This window comes from Argopecten irradians, chromosome 10, assembly GCF_041381155.1.
Source record: "Argopecten irradians isolate NY chromosome 10, Ai_NY, whole genome shotgun sequence".
Classification (NCBI taxonomy): Eukaryota; Metazoa; Mollusca; class Bivalvia; order Pectinida; family Pectinidae; genus Argopecten; species Argopecten irradians.
Window position 1 is genome coordinate 38,363,348 of NC_091143.1, and position 20,591 is coordinate 38,383,938.

At 39.0% G+C, this 20,591-nt stretch overlaps 1 protein-coding gene across 1 annotated transcript; it reads right to left on the bottom strand.

Annotated features, from left to right (window-relative positions):
* Nucleotides 1–697: 697 nt before the first annotated feature.
* On the bottom strand, nucleotides 698–16,407 carry LOC138333840 (neuronal acetylcholine receptor subunit alpha-10-like). Its single transcript, XM_069282464.1, has 6 exons — nucleotides 15,865–16,407; nucleotides 5,568–5,707; nucleotides 5,405–5,449; nucleotides 4,148–4,257; nucleotides 2,069–2,616; nucleotides 698–1,542 (listed from the first exon to the last, which is right to left on the bottom strand). Exons 1-6 carry the CDS (start codon nucleotides 15,914–15,916, stop codon nucleotides 746–748), a joined length of 1,692 nt encoding a protein of 563 aa, XP_069138565.1. The 5' UTR covers nucleotides 15,917–16,407; the 3' UTR covers nucleotides 698–745.
* Nucleotides 16,408–20,591: the final 4,184 nt, after the last annotated feature.

Below are 20,591 nucleotides of genomic sequence, written 5' to 3' on the forward strand. Positions count from 1 at the left end.
TCTATTACAGTGTAACCCCGATAATCCAAACACTTACGTCCCCAGGCACAAACAGTCCGACTGTCGAATTCCGTTTACTTAGTCAAATATCATATCTGGCCCCGATTTCTGAAAACAAGCTTAAGTCCAAAACTGACTTAAGTCTAAAGTTTTCATATAAGTTACATAAGGAGAAAAAACTTTTGACTTAAGTCTGCACTTTTGTTTGGAGAGATCGGAGCCTGGTCCCTTATATTTTCATCCAGATTGTGAGTTTTCGTTACAATCAGGTTCTTGATTATCGAGAGATTACCGTACAATGCTTAAAATGATAAATGGACGGTTAAAGTCAAATGTATTAGTAGATAATAGAAAGAAATGTAATAGAATGAAATACCTGGAACTATCGATATATCAAAAACGTAATTATCTCTCAGCCCATGATAATACCAACATAGTGACCACGCCTCTCTACGTTCATGGTAATAATATGTCTCTCTAGTCCATGGTACAACGAACATATCTAACGCAAGTCTATCTAGTCCACGGTACAAAACAGCATATCTAATGCAAGTCTCTCTGGTCTATGATATAAACAAGCTGCATTGTATCTAACACAAGTCTCTCCAGTCCATGGTCCATCGAGTGTGTCTAGTTAATGGTATTGCCATGATATCAAAAGGGGGTAACTTTACACCCATTGTAGGTACTTCACCCATTGTAGGTACTTCACAGACGTTTCCTTCCTGATATCTAACACACGTCTCTATGTCATTCGTGCGGTAGACGGAACAATGACAAGAACTGTCGTTATGGTTACAAACATACTAACGAGGTATACTAAAAACAGCGCTTTATCAACAACTTCCGCCACGAAATACCACTGACGTTTACGCTCCATCACAGCACGCGACCTGTTGATACGGTACACCAATTCCATATATTCTTCGTTGGTTTGAGGTTCGTTGTTTAATCTCATAGCTTCCTCCTCTATGTCATCAGTGTGTATGGCTCTCCTGTACGATCGCCTGTTACGTAACATACGTCTGTATGACGTCATGTCACAATCAGCATCGTCTACTCCCAAGTCCCGTTTGTTTGGGGTTACACATGTTGATGAACACTGCCGGACACTCCCGTTACCTTGGTGTTTTGTTGTCTCGCCATTTGTTACGATTTCGTTGTCATTGTAACACAAATTCATTTGGACATAGTCCCCGACATCTAGGCTATCATAGACATCGGCTATGGTACCCCCTGCTTCGGGGCTGTACTCGGTCATCCGTTGATGTTTTCTCCCTAAGGGGTCAGTCATCACCATGCAGGATCGGTCACGTGGTTCAGAAACAAATTCTTGTTCCTCCGCACACAAATCGAACTTGAAGTTCCAGTACCTTATCTTTGTGCAGACCAGCTTGCTGAGGCAGGTTTCACAGAACCACATAACCCATGCGGGAACCAAGGGAACCGGTTTGAGGCTGCCGTGTTTCTTTATTATGAGAACGACAGTAGCCATTATCATCGATATACAGTTCATGGTCATAACGAGGAATATAAAGATACCTAAAACAGAACAGTACAAAGTACATTACGACAAAAATAAGATACCTAAAACATAACAGTTGGTGGTCATTCCGGGAAAACAAATTTTGAAATAGGCGACAGCATGGAGGATATATAGGATATATACATGTAACATTGAAGCACAATTTAGAATGATTATGATACAAACGTTTTCGGATGTGTTTAAAGACTAAAAATATTTTAATATACCTTGGTATTTTTTGTAATGTCGTATATCTTGAAGTATCAAAATAATTATTCGTGAATTATATCAGATACCTGATAACGTCCCAAGAAACTTACAAAACGTAAGCTGCTTGAACGAAGCCTATTCTGTATTTGCATATTAAAGAGTTATCTGTTATTAATTGTGACGTCATGTGTTTGCAGGCGTAACGTCACACGATTTAAAGAAAACGACGTGAATTTCGCATACAAAATAATGACGTCACAATGGATACCTACCCGCAAGGCTAAGGCAACTCTGTAATATGCAAACGGAATTTGACTATGCTTACATACTTACCTAAAATAGGGGTTGTGTTGGTGTCAGGAACATTTTCAGCGATCAACAATTGTAATACATACAGTGTGAGAAACACTGTAAGCCCAATAGATATCTTCTCGCCGTGGTGACAGGGCAGGAGGAAGGTAGCAAGGGTGAGAACGCACAGCATAATTGTGGGTGCTATCACAATATAGTCATAAAATATAGATTTACGCTGGATTCGGATGCCAAAGTTAATCATAGGATGACTTCCCGGCCCAGGACAACATGTCTCGTTGGCTACCGTTCTGTCCAACGTGACCCCTAGTAGGTCAAACTCGCTGTTCAGCATGTATTCTCTAAGGTCTGGTTCGGTAGGATATGGGTGCAAGTCTATTTTTGTTCCGTCATATATCCATGATCCGAAATTTATCCTGCAACGCTGACTGTCGTATGGGAAGAATTTGACATCCATTGAGCATGCGCTTTTAATCATCAATGGAACTGTCCATTTGATGCCGCCATCATTCTTAATCATCAACTTACTTCCGGTCACGTTAACAAAACCGTCCAATTCTCCTCCCGCCCTGAAACAATAAATAAATTTTGTTGCCGAGAAATAGTACTTGATCCATTGTTTATTTTATTTATTTGTCTGAGTTATGTCCCTTCAAATCCTTATATTTAATATCCAAAATAACGTTTTCTTAAAGACCCACTACCTTTCCGCAGCAAAACATAAAGGTTTCTTAAAAAACATAAATAACATCAGAAAATATATACCGATGGCCTAAGATGAGGTAACAACACCAAACATATGCAAGATTTCCTGCGTAATGTATGATAACAGTGGAGAGTCATTTCGCCGTTTTGCCGTCTGGCGCAGAGATAGTCAACTACCGCGCGGCATTTAGGACGACGGCGGGAAACATAAAACGACCCGCGTTATGAAAATTAACATTTTATTTATTTTAATCAAATTGTTTAGAAGGTGATGATACGTGTAGTATTATCGACAAGTTAATAACTTTTGCGACTCTACAAAATTATCGATCTCGTTTTTCATTCCCATTTTAAAAATTAAAAGCCGTTTCGGAAAGGTAGTGGCCCTTTAATGTCATAAAATGCAATGATACAAACGTTTAACTTCAAAACTTACATATTTACATATTCCAACACAATACTGTTTTAAATTAGCAATTGATCTTTGAAGGCAATAATTGATGACAACTTGATGAAAATATAATGAATATATATGTATGTCTTGTGCAATTTCTTTTGAAATAGAATTGTTTTGTAAAAGTTTTGCAGCTAGTGGATGATTACCTTTGTTACAGTTTCTTAGCATTAATTCAAATTTCAATTTTAACGTCTGACATTTTAACAAAACTTACATATATACGTGTACATGTATCAAAATACTTCTGTAGTGATGAGTACGGTATACCAAAAGAAGACGAATTGTATTTTTAAACAAGAGATCCAAGAGGAATCTTGGCGCCCACCAAAGAATGATCTATGTCTGACAATGGAAAGGTGGATCTTTTTCTCTGCTAGTCAAACTTTTACTACACACAACATATGAAATTTGGATTTTGATAACTGAAGTTTGTTCCTGCAATATATCTCAGATAGTAGTACTATCTGAGATATATTGCAGGAACAAACTTCAGTTATCAATATCCAAGATGGCGGTATGTCGACCATCTTCTTGACTGATTGGTCCCAAAATGCAATATGCACAATTAAGGTACTAGGGAAACATAAATATGAAATTTGAGACAGAGCACTTCAGTACTTTCTGAGAAATAGCGATGACAAACTTCAATTTTCAAAATTCAAGATGGCGTCCTGTCGGCCATTTTGGTCGGTAACAAACTTCAATTATCAAAATCAAAGATGGCGGCCTGTCGGCCATTTTGTTGACCGATCGGTCTTAAAATGCAATATGCACAAACAGGGCCCTAGGGAAACCTACATATGAAATTTGAGAAAGATCCCTTCAGTACTTTCTGAGAAATAACGGTAACAAACTTTTAAGTCCTATCAAAATACGAGATGGCTGCCTGGTGGATATTCTTGTATACGATAAGAGAAAAAATATCGAGTATAACTTACGTGTTGAAGATAAAGATGTCGGGGACCCAGACATACGTTGAGGCTACCATCAGAGTGTCAAGTCCAGCATAGTCTCTGGGGTCCCACTGTAAGTTTTCGTCCACCCAACTCTGAAACGACACCAGATCAGAATACATCTATATAAGTAAAGGTACTAAAATATATTCTTGAATGGTACGAGGGTATCATCGCCATCGATATACATATACTAAACTGTCTATTAAAACACAGATCTATACTTTTTTTCTCCTTTTATGTGGAATGTGCAAGATTGCTCCAAAACTGGTGGAGTGTACAAAAACTGTATAAAACCCGGTTTTTATTAAGATTTAAGGAATATACAGGATTTCTCCATACCTGTTATGCTATGTAGCCGGCTATATTATGATTTTGGACAGTGAATTAAAATAATCCGAATTCATGCGTCCTTCAAAATTTTATCCTCATACAATTCTCACCAGGTGAATAGTTTATGCATTAGATTCTTTTCAGAGTAAATATTGTATGCATTTAATATTCATCCCCAGAAACTCATTCGAGATATTCTAAAATGATTCACATATACACCAAATGTAGAGTCTGATCTTTGGTCTACCGTAGTTCCCAAACTTGGAAATCAACACCGTTTTAAATTTGCCAACGAGCATGTATTATTAGAAATATGTATCTACTATATTTAACGCATTCACAACACTGTTCAATGCCCTTGTAGATCTATCTACAATTAGAACAAATTTAGTACTAACCGCTTGGATCCAAAAATAGGACAAATTTGATAAACTAACCTCTTTAAATTATCCAAAAATAGAACATATTTATTGTACTGACCTCTTGTATCCAAAAATAGAACATATTTAGTATACTGACCTCCTGTATCCAAAAATAGAACACATTTAGTACACTGACCTGTTGTATCCAAAAATAGAACAAATTTAGTATACTGACCTGTTGTATCCAAAAATAGAACAAATTTAGTATACTGACCTGTTGTATTTACAAATAGAACAAATCTAGTATACTAACCTCTTGTATCCACAAATAGAACAAACTTAATGCTTCGGTGATACATGACTATAAAAGGGCAAGAGTTCTACTATACAAGAAGACACAACACGAATATACCACAGTCTCCCAAAACACACACCTCGCACAACATACACGCAACACATCGCATACACGGGAGGCCGTCCTTACATGACCATGGCTCTTAATAGGATGTTAATTAATCAAACAAACAAACAAATTAAGTATACTAACCTCTTGTATCCACATGGATGTTGTCATCACTTGTTTCTTCTCGTCCTGTAAAATTAAACAAATATTATTTTCTCTCTGAATAACTATATCAATAATACATTGTTAGTATCTTACATTACAAAAGCTGAGATGACGTCTGTTGCTTTGGAAATATCAAACTGACCAGATCGAGAATTTGATTGAGCGCCACGCCAAACTTGATGACAACAGGTAGGCTGATGTTGTTCACTGGCCGAGGGGTTGTATCGTAAGTCCGGAACAGATCCTGAAATAGTAACTTCTCAGTCCCGTTCAGTACAGTGCCTATAATGATAAAACATTGACACAATTTTAACACAGCATTTCAAGTTGTAATTCACATCACGGGTCAAAATGGCTAAAATCTTTAAACGACTTCTTGTGTTTCACTAAAAGGTACATACATGATCTTGGGCAGTAGTATACTAGGATTAAGGTCAACCAAGTTTGTTCAAACAAATGACCTTGGCCTTCATTCTAGGTCACAGCTGTCAAAAATAGCAGAAACTTTCAACTGCCGGGGAATTTCTAGTATGCAATGCTTTAATCAATAGTTGAACTTTTTCAGAACATTTGATTTTTTTCTTTTGATACAAAATGGTTTTGCCCTACTCTACACTTTGACTGTGCCGTATTGTCAATAGTCAGATGACCGTTTAGGTTCATTGTCTTGCTCTATATATTCGAGTAACGGTATTGACGTCCACAATCATTGCATCATTCTACTAGAAACACTCTGAAGGTCCTTACATCGTGTCACAGGACGCCAACTGAATGAAAATAGATATTGTCATACATTTTTTTTTGTATTTGGTGGATGGACTGATGAGTATATATGACAGTCATGTGATTTTTTTTCAGAAAATACGAGATTTGAAAAATTTAAAAAATCGGGATATTTACTATTAAAAAATTGGGATATTTACCATTGTTTTATAGTAAATATCCCGATTTTTTAATAACTTTTCAAATCTCGTAGTTTCTGAAAAAAAAATCACATGACTGTCATACCCAAATACACAAAAAATGTATGACAACATCTATTTTCATTGAATTGGCCCCCTGTAGGTATTTTGTGAGTTAAAGACCGATGTCAAAATAAACATTTCAACAACTATGATTAAAATTTAGTTTAGCTGAAAATATTTCAGATTTTGAACCAGAGAATTATCACCTGGTCAAGACTAAAATGTTGACTGTTTATGTTACAATTGACGACAGTTGCCAATCAAACTGCACGTGAATTTGCATTTTGTATTGTGTATACTACTATGTTTGCTCCGACGGTAAGACTTCCTTTTGCATCCCCACTCAAATATGTTAAAATTACTTTTAGACACTTGGGGGTACCAACCCTCAGTAAATTTGAGTGGCGGTACAAAAGGAAGTCTTTCCGTTCCGACATTGAATAGGTACAATTACGTTTGAAAGCACGAGGCATGGCTATACATACGATCGGTAAATCATCACTAATCAGTTCTATGACTTAAAGGGCCACTACCTTTCCGAAACGGCTTTTAATTTTTAAAATGGGAATGAAAAACGAGATCGATAATTTGGTAGAGTCGCAAAAGTTATTAAATTACTGATAATACTACACGTGTCATCACATTCTGAACAACTTGATTAAAATAAATAAAATGTTAATTTTCATAACGCGGGTCGTTTTATGTTTCCCGCCGTCGTCCTAAATACCGCGCGGTAGTTGACTATCGCTGCGCCAGACGGAAAAACGGCGAAATGACTCTCCACTGTTATCATATATTACGCAGGAAATCTTGCATATGTTTGGTGTTGTAACCTCATCTTAGGCCATCGGTATATATTTTCTGATGTTATTAATGTTTTTTAAGAAACCTTTATGTTTTGCTCCGGAAAGGTAGTGGGCCTCCACTAATGTTTTGACCAAAGAAATATCACATACAGAGTTCTTGACCCTTACAGCGTGACGCATATAAGATGGGAACATAAACAAATGTATTTATAAATAGCAGGCGGGCTGTAGATTTCTCAAAAGCCCTAGCTAGCCATGGCCAACGAATCTGTTTTAAATAATGATAATCAATATCAACCGAGTGCAGCAGCAATGGGAATAGTACCGTCCCATAAGCCAAGGTACAATGAAAAGAACTTCTCCGACAATATCAAATTTCGTCTGGTAAGTTTGACTTACGAATATCACATATATTCGTAAATTATTATATCTCTATTGTTACTATTGTCTGGAAATACACATGATCCAGGCCAAAGTTGAACATGCTTGGTCAGAGGCAGCTTGGATGGTAAGACATGGCAGAGAAGGGATACATCCAACCTTCAAAAGGGATATGGGTATTAGTTACAGTTTATAACAATATGGACCCACCACAGTGACCATAGGCCATTTTTAAACGTTTCAGAGGGGGAGGGGTCTAAGGATCAAACATCGGTAAAATCACGTTCTACGTAGTACATATATATTGAAACAGTTCCTGAGGTTGGTCCAAACACCTCGGGAAAAGACTGTTGACTGATCAGGCTTAAAACAACTATGTATATGTTCTTCAGTTAAACAAATAGTTTTTTTTAAATATCAGAAATCAAATAGTATTTGGAAATAAATGTAATTTCATCAGCGACTCAAACTCAAAAGATATAAAATAAAATTATTTCACCTCTGATGTAGATTTAGTAAGACTTTTTGAAATTGAGCTTAACATATTTCAAATAAATATATAGGAAATGTTTATACTAAATAGAATTACAATACCATAAAAACTACAATCTTAATTTTGACCAATCAGGGGTCTTAATTTATTTCATTACCATGGCAACAAAGTATTTTAAAATTGTTACTATCTTATTCAGCATACCTCATAACCCATATGTACCAATTTTCACTTATATCTAAAATATTAAAATTCAAACGAGAGACGCATTTGTTACTTATGATATTAAGCATACTTATTTTCAGTTTACCAAACAGGTGTCTCCATTTTGTTATCATAGAAACCAATAAACATTTTGCATCCAAATTATTACTATACCCTAGCTAATTGTCACTTAAATAGGAATATTGAACTAGAAAATGCTCTAGATCTTTACTCTTTAGCAATCTGCTGCTCTTCAATGTTCAAGTCACCCACAAACTATTTCCAGATTTTCATTATAAATCTAATATCATATGGATAGAAAATGTCCCGAAAATATTTTAAATGTAGGTCAAATTGTGCACATACATTTTTAACGTGGAAAAATGAAATAAAAGACAGCATTGGTTTTTTTCCAAAAGAGTTTTTTTTCCTTTTTTGTATACCTCCCCTACACCCTCTATATACTTCCCCTACACCTTATATATACTTCCCCTACATCCTCTATATACATCCCCTACACCCTCTATATACCTCCCCTACACCTTATATATACCTCCCCTACACCTTATATATACCTCCCCTACACCCTCTATATACCTCCCCTACATCCTCTATATACCTCCCCTACACCCTCTATATACTCCCCTCCCCTACACCTCCCTATATACCTCCCCTACACCCTCTATATACATCCCCTACATCCTCTATATACCTCCCCTACATCCTCTATATACCTCCCCTACATCCTCTGTATACATCCCCTACATCCTCTATATACCTCCCCTACATCCTCTCTATACATCCCCTACACCCTCTATATACCTCCCCTACATCCTCTCTATACATCCCCTACATCCTCTCTATACATCCCCTACAACCTCTATTATACCTCCCCTACATCCTCTATACCCCTACATATACATCCCCTACATCCCTCTATACATCCCCTACATCCCTCTATACATACCCCCTACATCCTCTATATACATCCCCTACATCCTCTCTATACATCCCCTACATCCTCTCTATACATCCCCTACATCCTCTTATACATCCCCCTACACCTCTATACATCCCTACATCCTCTATATACATCCCCTACATCCTCTCTATACATCCCCTACACCCTCTATATACATCCCCTACATCCTCTCTATACATCCCCTACATCCTCTATATACATCCCCTACATCCTCTATATACATCCCCTACATCCTCTCTATACATCCCCTACACCCTCTATATACCTCCCCTACATCCTCTATATACCTCCCCTACATCCTCTATATACATCCCCTACATCCTCTCTATACATCCCCTACATCCTCTATATACATCCCCTACCCTCTATACATCCCCTACACCCTCTATATACCTCCCCTACATCTCTCTATACATCCCCTACATCCTCTCTATACATCCCCTACATCCTCTATATACATCCCCTACATCCTCTATATACCTCCCCTACATCCTCTCTATATACCTCCCCTACATCCTCTCTATACATCCCCTACACCCTCTATATACATCCCCTACATCCTCTATATACATCCCCTACATCCCTCTCTATACATCCCCTACATCCTCTTATACATCCCCTACATCCTCTCTATATACATCCCCTACATCCTCTATACATATACATCCCCTACACCCTCTATATACATCCCCTACATCCTCTCTATACATCCCCTACATCCTCTCTATACATCCCCTACATCCTCTCTATACCTCCCCTACATCCTCTATATACATCCCCTACATCCTCTATATACCTCCCCTACACTATACATCCCTAAATCCTCTCTATCCCCTACCCTCTTATCCCCTACATCCTCATATACATCCCCTACATCCTCTACATATACATCCCCTACATCCTCTGTATACATCCCCTACATCCTCTGTATACATCCCCTACATCCTCTCTATACATCCCCTACATCCTCTATATACATCCCCTACATCCTCTGTATACATCCCCTACATCCTCTATATACATCCCCTACATCCTCTGTATACATCCCCTACATCCTCTATATACATCCCCTACATCCTCTATATACATCCCCTACATCCTCTATATACATCCCCTACATCCTCTGTATACATCCCCTACATCCTCTATATACATCCCCTACATCCTCTATATACATCCCCTACATCCTCTATATACATCCCCTACATCCTCTCTATACATCCCCTACATCCTCTATATACCTCCCCTACATCCTCTATATACATCCCCTACATCCTCTGTATACATCCCCTACATCCTCTATATACATCCCCTACATCCTCTCTATACATCCCCTACACCCTCTATATACCTCCCCTACATCCTCTATATACCTCCCCTACATCCTCTGTATACATCCCCTACATCCTCTCTATACATCCCCTACATCCTCTATATACATCCCCTACACCCTCTATATACCTCCCCTACATCCTCTATATACATCCCCTACATCCTCTCTATACATCCCCTACATCCTCTATATACATCCCCTACATCCTCTATATACATCCCCTACATCCTCTATATACATCCCCTACATCCTCTCTATACCTCCCCTACATCCTCTCTATACATCCCCTACATCCTCTCTATATACATCCTCCCCTACATCCTCTCTATACATCCCCTACATCCTCTCTATACATCCCCTACATCCTCTCTATACATCCCCTACATCCTCTATATACATCCCCTACATCCTCTCTATACATCCCCTACATCCTCTCTATACATCCCCTACATCCTCTCTATACATCCCCTACATCCTCTATATACATCCCCTACATCCTCTCTATACATCCCCTACACCCTCTATATACCTCCCCTACATCCTCTCTATACATCCCCTACATCCTCTGTATACATCCCCTACATCCTCTCTATACATCCCCTACATCCTCTGTATACATCCCCTACATCCTCTCTATACATCCCCTACATCCTCTCTATACATCCCCTACATCCTCTCTATACATCCCCTACATCCTCTATATACCTCCCCTACATCCTCTCTATACATCCCCTACATCCTCTCTATACATCCCCTACATCCCCTACATCCTCTCTATACATCCCCTACATCCTCTATATACATCCCCTACATCCTCTCTATACATCCCCTACATCCTCTCTATACATCCCCTACATCCTCTATATACATCCCCTACATCCTCTCTATACATCCCCTACATCCTCTCTATACATCCCCTACATCCTCTATATACATCCCCTACATCCTCTCTATACATCCCCTACATCCTCTATATACATCCCCTACATCCTCTCTATACATCCCCTACATCCTCTATATACATCCCCTACATCCTCTGTATACATCCCCTACATCCTCTATATACCTCCCCTACATCCTCTGTATACATCCCCTACATCCTCTACATCCTCTTATACATCCCCTACATCCTCTATATACATCCCCTACATCCTCTCTATACATCCCCTACATCCTCTCTATACATCCCCTACATCCTCTGTATACATCCCCTACATCCTCTGTATACATCCCCTACATCCTCTCTATACATCCCCTACATCCTCTCTATACATCCCCTACATCCTCTATATACATACATCCCCTATACATCCTCTCCTCTATACATCCCCTACATCCTCTCTATACATCCCCTACATCCTCTATATACCTCCCCTACATCCCTCTATATACATCCCCTACATCCTCTATATACATCCCCTACATCCTCTATATACATCCCCTACATCCTCTCTATACATCCCCTACATCCTCTCTATACATCCCCTACATCCTCTCTATACATCCCCTACATCCTCTATATACATCCCCTACATCCTCTCTATACATCCCCTACATCCTCTATATACATCCCCTACATCCTCTATATACATCCCCTACATCCTCTATATACATCCCCTACATCCTCTATATACATCCCCTACACCCTCTATATACCTCCCCTACACCCTCTATATACATCCCCTACATCCTCTGTATACATCCCCTACACCCTCTATATACCTCCCCTACACCCTCTATATACCTCCCCTACATCCTCTATATACATCCCCTACATCCTCTATATACATCCCCTACACCCTCTATATACATCCCCTACACCCTCTATACATCCCCTACATCCTCTGTATACATCCCCTACATCCTCTATATACATCCCCTACATCCTCTGTATACATCCCCTACATCCTCTCTATACATCCCTACATCCTCTGTATACATCCCCTACATCTCTATATACATCCCCTACATCCTCTATATACATCCCCTACATCCTCTATATACCTCCCCTACATCCTCTCTATACATCCCCTACATCCTCTCTATACATCCCCTACATCCTCTCTATACATCCCCTACATCCTCTTATACATCCCCTACATCCTCTTATACATCCCCTACATCCTCTCTATACATACATCCTCTCTATACCTACACATCCCCCTCTCTCTATACATCCCCTACATCCTCTGTATACATCCCTACATCCCCTATACATCCCTACATCCTCTGTATACATCCCCTACATCCTCTCTCTATACATCCCCTACATCCTCTCTATACATCCCCTACATCCTCTATATACCTCCCCTACATCCTCTCTATACATCCCCTACATCCTCTATATACATCCCCTACATCCTCTATATACATCCCCTACATCCTCTGTATACATCCCCTACATCCTCTCTATACATCCCCTACATCCTCTCTATACATCCCCTACATCCTCTATATACATCCCCTACATCCTCTTATATACATCCCCTACATCCTCTATATACATCCCCTACATCCTCTCTATACCTCCCCTACATCCTCTTATACATCCCCTACATCCTCTACATCCCCTACTATTATACATCCCCTACATCCTCTATATACATCCCCTACATCCTCTCTATACATCCCCTACATCCTCTCTATACATCCCCTACATCCTCTCTATACATCCCCTACATCCTCTATATACATCCCCTACATCCTCTCTATACATCCCCTACATCCTCTCTATACATCCCCTACATCCTCTTATACATCCCCTACACCCTCTCTATACATCCCCTACATCCTCTCTATACATCCCCTACATCCTCTCTATACATCCCCTACATCCTCTATATACATCCCCTACACCCTCTCTATACATCCCCTACATCCTCTATATACATCCCCTACATCCTCTCTATACATCCCCTACATCCTCTCTATACATCCCCTACATCCTCTCTATACATCCCCTACATCCTCTATATACATCCCCTACATCCTCTCTATACATCCCCTACATCCTCTCTATACATCCCCTACATCCTCTCTATACATCCCCTACATCCTCTGTATACATCCCCTACATCCTCTCTATACATCCCCTACATCCTCTGTATACATCCCCTACATCCTCCTCTCTATATCCTCTATCCCCTACATCCTCTCTATACATCCCCTACATCCTCTTATACATCCCCTACATCCTCTCTATACATCCCCTACATCCTCTCTATACATCCCCTACATCCTCTCTATACATCCCCTACATCCTCTCTATACATCCCCTACATCCTCTCTATACATCCCCTACATCCTCTCTATACATCCCCTACATCCTCTCTATACATCCCCTACACCCTCTCTATACATCCCCTACATCCTCTCTATACATCCCTACATCCTCTTATACATCCCCTACATCCTCTCTATACATCCCCTACATCCTCTCTATACATCCCCTACATCCTCTTATACATCCCCTACATCCTCTATATACATCCCCTACATCCTCTGATACATCCCCTCATCCTCTTATACATCCCCTACATCCTCTTATACATCCCCTACATCCTCTGTATACATCCCCTACATCCTCTGTATACCTCCCCTACATCCTCTGTATACATCCCCTACATCCTCTGTATACATCCCCTACATCCTCTCTATACATCCCCTACATCCTCTGTATACATCCCCTACATCCTCTATATACATCCCCTACATCCTCTCTATACCTCCCCTACATCCTCTATATACATCCCCTACATCCTCTCTATACATCCCCTACATCCTCTGTATACATCCCCTACATCCTCTGTATACATCCCCTACATCCTCTATATACATCCCCTACATCCTCTGTATACATCCCCTACATCCTCTCTATACATCCCCTACATCCTCTCTATACATCCCCTACATCCTCTATATACATCCCCTACATCCTCTGTATACATCCCCTACATCCTCTCTATACATCCCCTACATCCTCTCTATACATCCCCTACATCCTCTGTATACCTCCCCTAACAACCCTCTGTATACCTCCCTACATACAATCCTCTACTATACATCCCTCCTACATCCTCTATATACATCCCCTACATCCTCTATATACATCCCCTACATCCTCTGTATACATCCCCTACATCCTCTCTATACATCCCCTACACCCTCTTATACATCCCCTACATCCTCTCTATACATCCCCTACACCCTCTATATACCTCCCCTACACCCTCAATATACATCCCCTACATCCTCTCTATACATCCCCTACATCCTCTCTATACATCCCCTACACCCTCTCTATACATCCCCTACACCCTCTCTATACATCCCCTACACCCTCTCTATACATCCCCTACACCCTCTCTATACATCCCCTACACCCTCTATATACCTCCCCTACACCCTCTATATACCTCCCCTACACCCTCTCTATACCTCCCCTACCTCTATACACCCTACACCTCTATATACATCCCCTACATCCTCATCCTCTCTATACATTCCCTACATCCTCTATATACATCTCCTACATCCTCTCTATACATCCCCTACATATCTCCTACATCCTCTCTATACATCCCTACACCCTCTATATACATCCCTACATCCTCTGTATACATCCCCTACATCCTCCTCTGTATACATCCCCTACATCCTCTCTATACATCCCCTACACCCTCTCTATACATCCCCTACATACACCCTCTCTATATACATCCCCTACATCCTCTATATACATCCCCTACATCCTCTGTATACATCCCCTACATCCTCTATATACATCCCCTACATCCTCTCTATACCTCCCCTACATCCTCTGTATACATCCCCTACATCCTATGTATACATCCCCTACATCCTCTCTATACATCCCCTACATCCTCTCTATACATCCCCTACATCCTCTGTATACCTCCCCTACACCCTCTATATACCTCCCCTACATCCTCTGTATACATCCCTACATCCTCTGTATACATCCCCTACATCCCTTATACATCCCTACATCCTCTCTATACATTCCCTACATCCTCTCTATACATCCCTACATCCTCTCTATACATTCCCTACATCCTCTGTATACATCGCCTACATCCTCTATATACATCCCCTACATCCTCTGTATACATCCCCTACATCCTCTGTATACATCCCCTACATCCTCTGTATACATCCCCTACACCCTCTATATACATCCCCTACATGCTCTGTATACATCCCCTACACCTTATAGACATATACATCTACATACAAATTATAAATGCCTACTTACCGTACGTATACTTTGTAAAAGCCATTCCAACACAAAAGACCAATACATTCATGTTAAAATACACCTCCGGGATTAAATATTCCAAGCCGCTATCTTCCTCTCCAAAAAATCTGATTTAGACAATATTGTCAGACGTGAATCTCCATGGAATGGTCTAACTCACTCACTCCTGGAATTCCATAATGGACTCGTCTAATCTCCCATTCGGAAGAGCCTAAATGAGTCTGCAGGGTGAAAGAGATAACATTTTGCCATATTAGTCGTCTATGCCCATGGATAGACAACATATACTTCTCACACTGGTTGTTACACTGCAGATGCTGAGAATAGTTTTGATATTACAAACCGCCACAGCACACGGACATCTCGTTTGTTCTACTGAGAGTTAATTCTCATCCATTCATCACTTTATATTTCCACTTCATAAGATCCATTAAAATTTCAAAACAAACATGTTTATACGATAATCTAAGCAATAAGAAAATCCCTCACGTGGACACGGAATGTTCCATTAAAACCAGAACCAACCATGATGGTATTTCCCTCTCGATATCGATCGGAACCATCACACTCTGTGTACCACATAACACAGTATGTTAAAATCAGGAAATTGGGGGTGGTGTCGTCGACACAAGAATGCTGTTACAAACAAATAAACATACAAACCATACACATTCTAAAATACAAACCTTTTCATATTTTTCATATACTGTATATTAAAATCTTACGTCTTAATCATATCACATTGTACGAGAAAAGTCTTGACGACGCAAAGTACTGAATTTAATGGATTGCATATGACCTATCAATTTCATCAAATGTGGGACTCATGCTCAAATAAGTGATTGTTTTGTAAATGAAAAAAAAAGTGTAATCGATTAAAGAAAAAAAATATTGCAGAGAAGATGAGCCATACTGACTGTGTACGTTTTCCATATTGATTTTGGAAACACTGAACCGCCTCTGTCAGAATGGACAAGCTGGATAGATACGTCATCCTCTTGTTGACCTTTCGATGGGGTCAAGGTTAGGGGTTAAAGGCCATGTGGTCATATATGCAACAATACCGGCTTTGGTTGCCAAAACTTCAAGTAAAAGTAAATCAACTTTTAATTTCTCTTACATTGGTGTTGAGTAGACAACCCCCCCCCCCAGCCAAATGATTTTCTAAATTTTATAAATGTTTTTTTTTTTTTTTTGTGTTTTTTTTTTTTTTTTTTTTTACTTTAAGACACATTGAACATAGAATCAAGTATGCCTTTTAAAAGGATAATAAAATCAAGACACTGCTCTACTCCGGACGTTTATTGAATGACCTTCTCTATCTGTCTGTCTGTCTGTAATTCTGTCTGTGTGTCTGTCCGTCTGTCTGTGTCTGTCCGAAGAAAAATGTTTTCAGGTCAACTGCTTTAAGACTAATGAATACACATTTGTTGGTGTGCATGTAGGTTTTCATTTGCCGAAGTTTGGTTGCTATGGAAACCATGTCACTGCAAAAAATGTCCGCACAACTCCTCCTAAACTACTGAAATTTCATTCAAATTTCACAGCAATATTGAGGGCTCATGTGTTGATGAGAACGTAAGTTTTCATTTGCTGAAATTATAGTTGCCATGGTGATTTTGTCGCTATACACAGGTTTTGTAAAATGGCCAATAACTCGTTGACGTTTGAACAAATTGTATCAATTACCGTCCGTCGGCAATTCTTTTGAATCGCTACTTATCCTGAAGGACTGAATGGAAAGTCACTAATCCTTTGGTCCGCGGCATCCTTGACTTATCAGGCGCGTAGAACTACCATAGAATCCCGCACTCACGTTCATCAACGTATATACACAAAATCTATGAGAAATAATTTTTTGATTATATCGCAAATTATACTGCCATTGTATTGAGAATTCGTTATATATCAATTCAAAGGCAATCATAAAGAACAAATCGAATGCACCCGCTAAAAGTTATACGCCGATCGCCAAAATGTCTCCAAAGGATTGGTAGGATATGTACTGTATATCATACGTTATCGTTTCCAACTGTAGTGTATTGTTCACGACCGATTCTGACAAACCGTTTCAGAGATTACCAACCACATTTATCATCCCTGTTGTTTTGGTGTTTTGTTTAATTGTTTTATCTTCTTTACTAATTGCATATTTATATTTCACTAAATTTAGACTTATGTGTGATGTTACATGTACATTTGTATGGTATAGATACATGCAAATTATATATACTTGATGTGTAATGATTCATACATGTTTCCTCTTGCAAAAGTTTATGATATACACGTGCACGTAAATCAAGGTTTTGAGTTAGCTCTCCATACATCATATATAAGTACAAGAAAATATTCCATATGTCATCACTGTAACAATCCACTATCGGCGATATCGGTGGCGATAATTACAGGTTAGTAGTAGTAATCACTAGTATCACACGGGTATATAGGTATCAAAGAAAAAAATCAGAGTTACCGGGATTGCCTTCACAGAGAAATAATCTAAAAGGAAATAAATCCCAATTCTACTTTGTAAATGACGATATAAATCTAAGTTAATTTATGAAAGTTCTAAACTTACTTCAATATGTTCTGTTAAATAGTTGAACGTTAATTTTGGACAGAGATGCAAAGATGTATGTATTAAAATTATTAGAAAGATCGATTTTAGTCATTATATATAATGAAGTTCAATTCTATGTGTATGTTTCATTATTCTTTCAAACACAGGTACATATGTACGAAAGTGTAATCAAAGTTCCCTTAAACCCCGATTGACCTTCCTGTATATGTTTACCCTGATGCAAATGTAGAATGCTGGAGTGTACATGTAGTTGTACTACTACACTAGTTACTTACATCTACGTTTATCTGTTTCCTTCGGTGATTGGTGGATCGGAAGTCCCAAATATGGTAGGGCTATGTGACTTCTCGTAGGATACACGTAACAGCAATTGTTTCCATGTGAGGGCTGCGGAGAGGGCATTATTGGCTTGGAATGAGCCAGAGAGCGGATGTCTGATAGTGAGAGTTGTAGAGAGAGAGAAGGATATATGAGTAAAAAAAACCGCAGTCATACAATGTGTAACGTTTAGACTAAATGTATTTTGAAAATATCACTGTATTTTTCATCACTGTTGTTAGATATTGTACAATACTTGTGTTACGGATATTTATTTCTTACAAATATGAAGGCACGAATTAATTCATATTCTGACTACACCTAAAATACTAAAAGAGTACAGAAATGAAGGGATGGAATCCCGATTTTCATTATTTATGTGCATTTATACAGCCTCTTTGGAAAATTCATCAAAAGCCGAGTCGTAGTTTGATCCGGTTTCCTGGATTGTTTTAACTGTTTCGCCCGGGACAAGTTGCATTGCTTTGTAGGGGATTCGGCAGGGAATAACATTGCATCAACGCTGTTTCAACCCTGACTACGCCACTGCCATTTCAATTGCAACGGGGACATACATCAATCTCAATAAATGGTTTGAAAGTTTTACAGATTTTTTTTTTTTGGTGGTGGTGGTGGGGGGGGGGGGTTTACAAACCATAGGCCTTTAGAAACATGAGCGGTTATAATTACGGCAGTCGTGTTGATTGCAGCAAGCTGTACCAATGAAGTAAAACACGGCAACCTGGATGTGTGTTCTTCAGGGAGATCTTTCTTGATACTCCATGAAATTAATATCACTGTTGATATTTTCACCCAGGGAATACGCCCAGGGAAAAAATGAAGGCTCGGTGTACGGTGTGGCATTTTCATTTGTGACCCGTTTTCAAGTGTGACCTGTGGCACTTTGTAATACGTGGACTGGACTAAGACTTCTATCGATCCGTACCGCAATACTATGTAACACTTAATGGATATATGACAGAAATACATTTCAAATGTATAGTTTTTGGGTGAGGGATGGTAATTTAGTATCTCTAGATAAACAAGAAGCTTCATTGAATGTGATAAGGAGAAAAATAAAACAACCGTAGGTCGAATGCAATACACACGAACATGTAATATGTACGGCAAGGACTTTTTAAAGTTTCTTACATTAGATAATACATGTAATTATAATCTACTTGATAATATTCAAGAAGAGAAACAGTATAATATAAGGGGTTAACTCATCATAATACTTAATAATTATAATAATTTAATATCGTATTTTTTTTGGAATATCAGAATATAAAAGAACACATTCAGAAACAAAAAACTATTACCGTTGAAAAGTATGGCTTTAAAGGCCCACTACCTTTCCGGAGCAAAATATAAAGATTTCTTAAAAACATTAATTACCTCAAAAAATATATACCGGTGGCCTAAGATGAGGTTACAACACCAAACATATGCAAAATTTCCTGCGTAATATATGATAACAATGGAGAGTCATTTCGCTGTTTTACCGTCTGCCGCAGTGATATTCAACTACCGCGCGGTATTTAGGACGACGGGGAAAACATAAGACGACCCGCGTTATGAAAAGCGATAAAAGATGATAAGTGTAGTATTAACGTTAAGTAAAATAACTTTTGCCACTCGACAAAATTATTAATCTCGTTTTACATTCCCATTTTAAAAATCAAAAACAGTTTCGGAAAGGTAGTGGGCCTTTAACAATAAACCTGTACAATTCACAAACAATATACAGACCCAACAGTTGTTAAGTCAGACTCCCACAACATATACACACTCCTCCCGTTTTCAAGTGTGACCACTACAATGT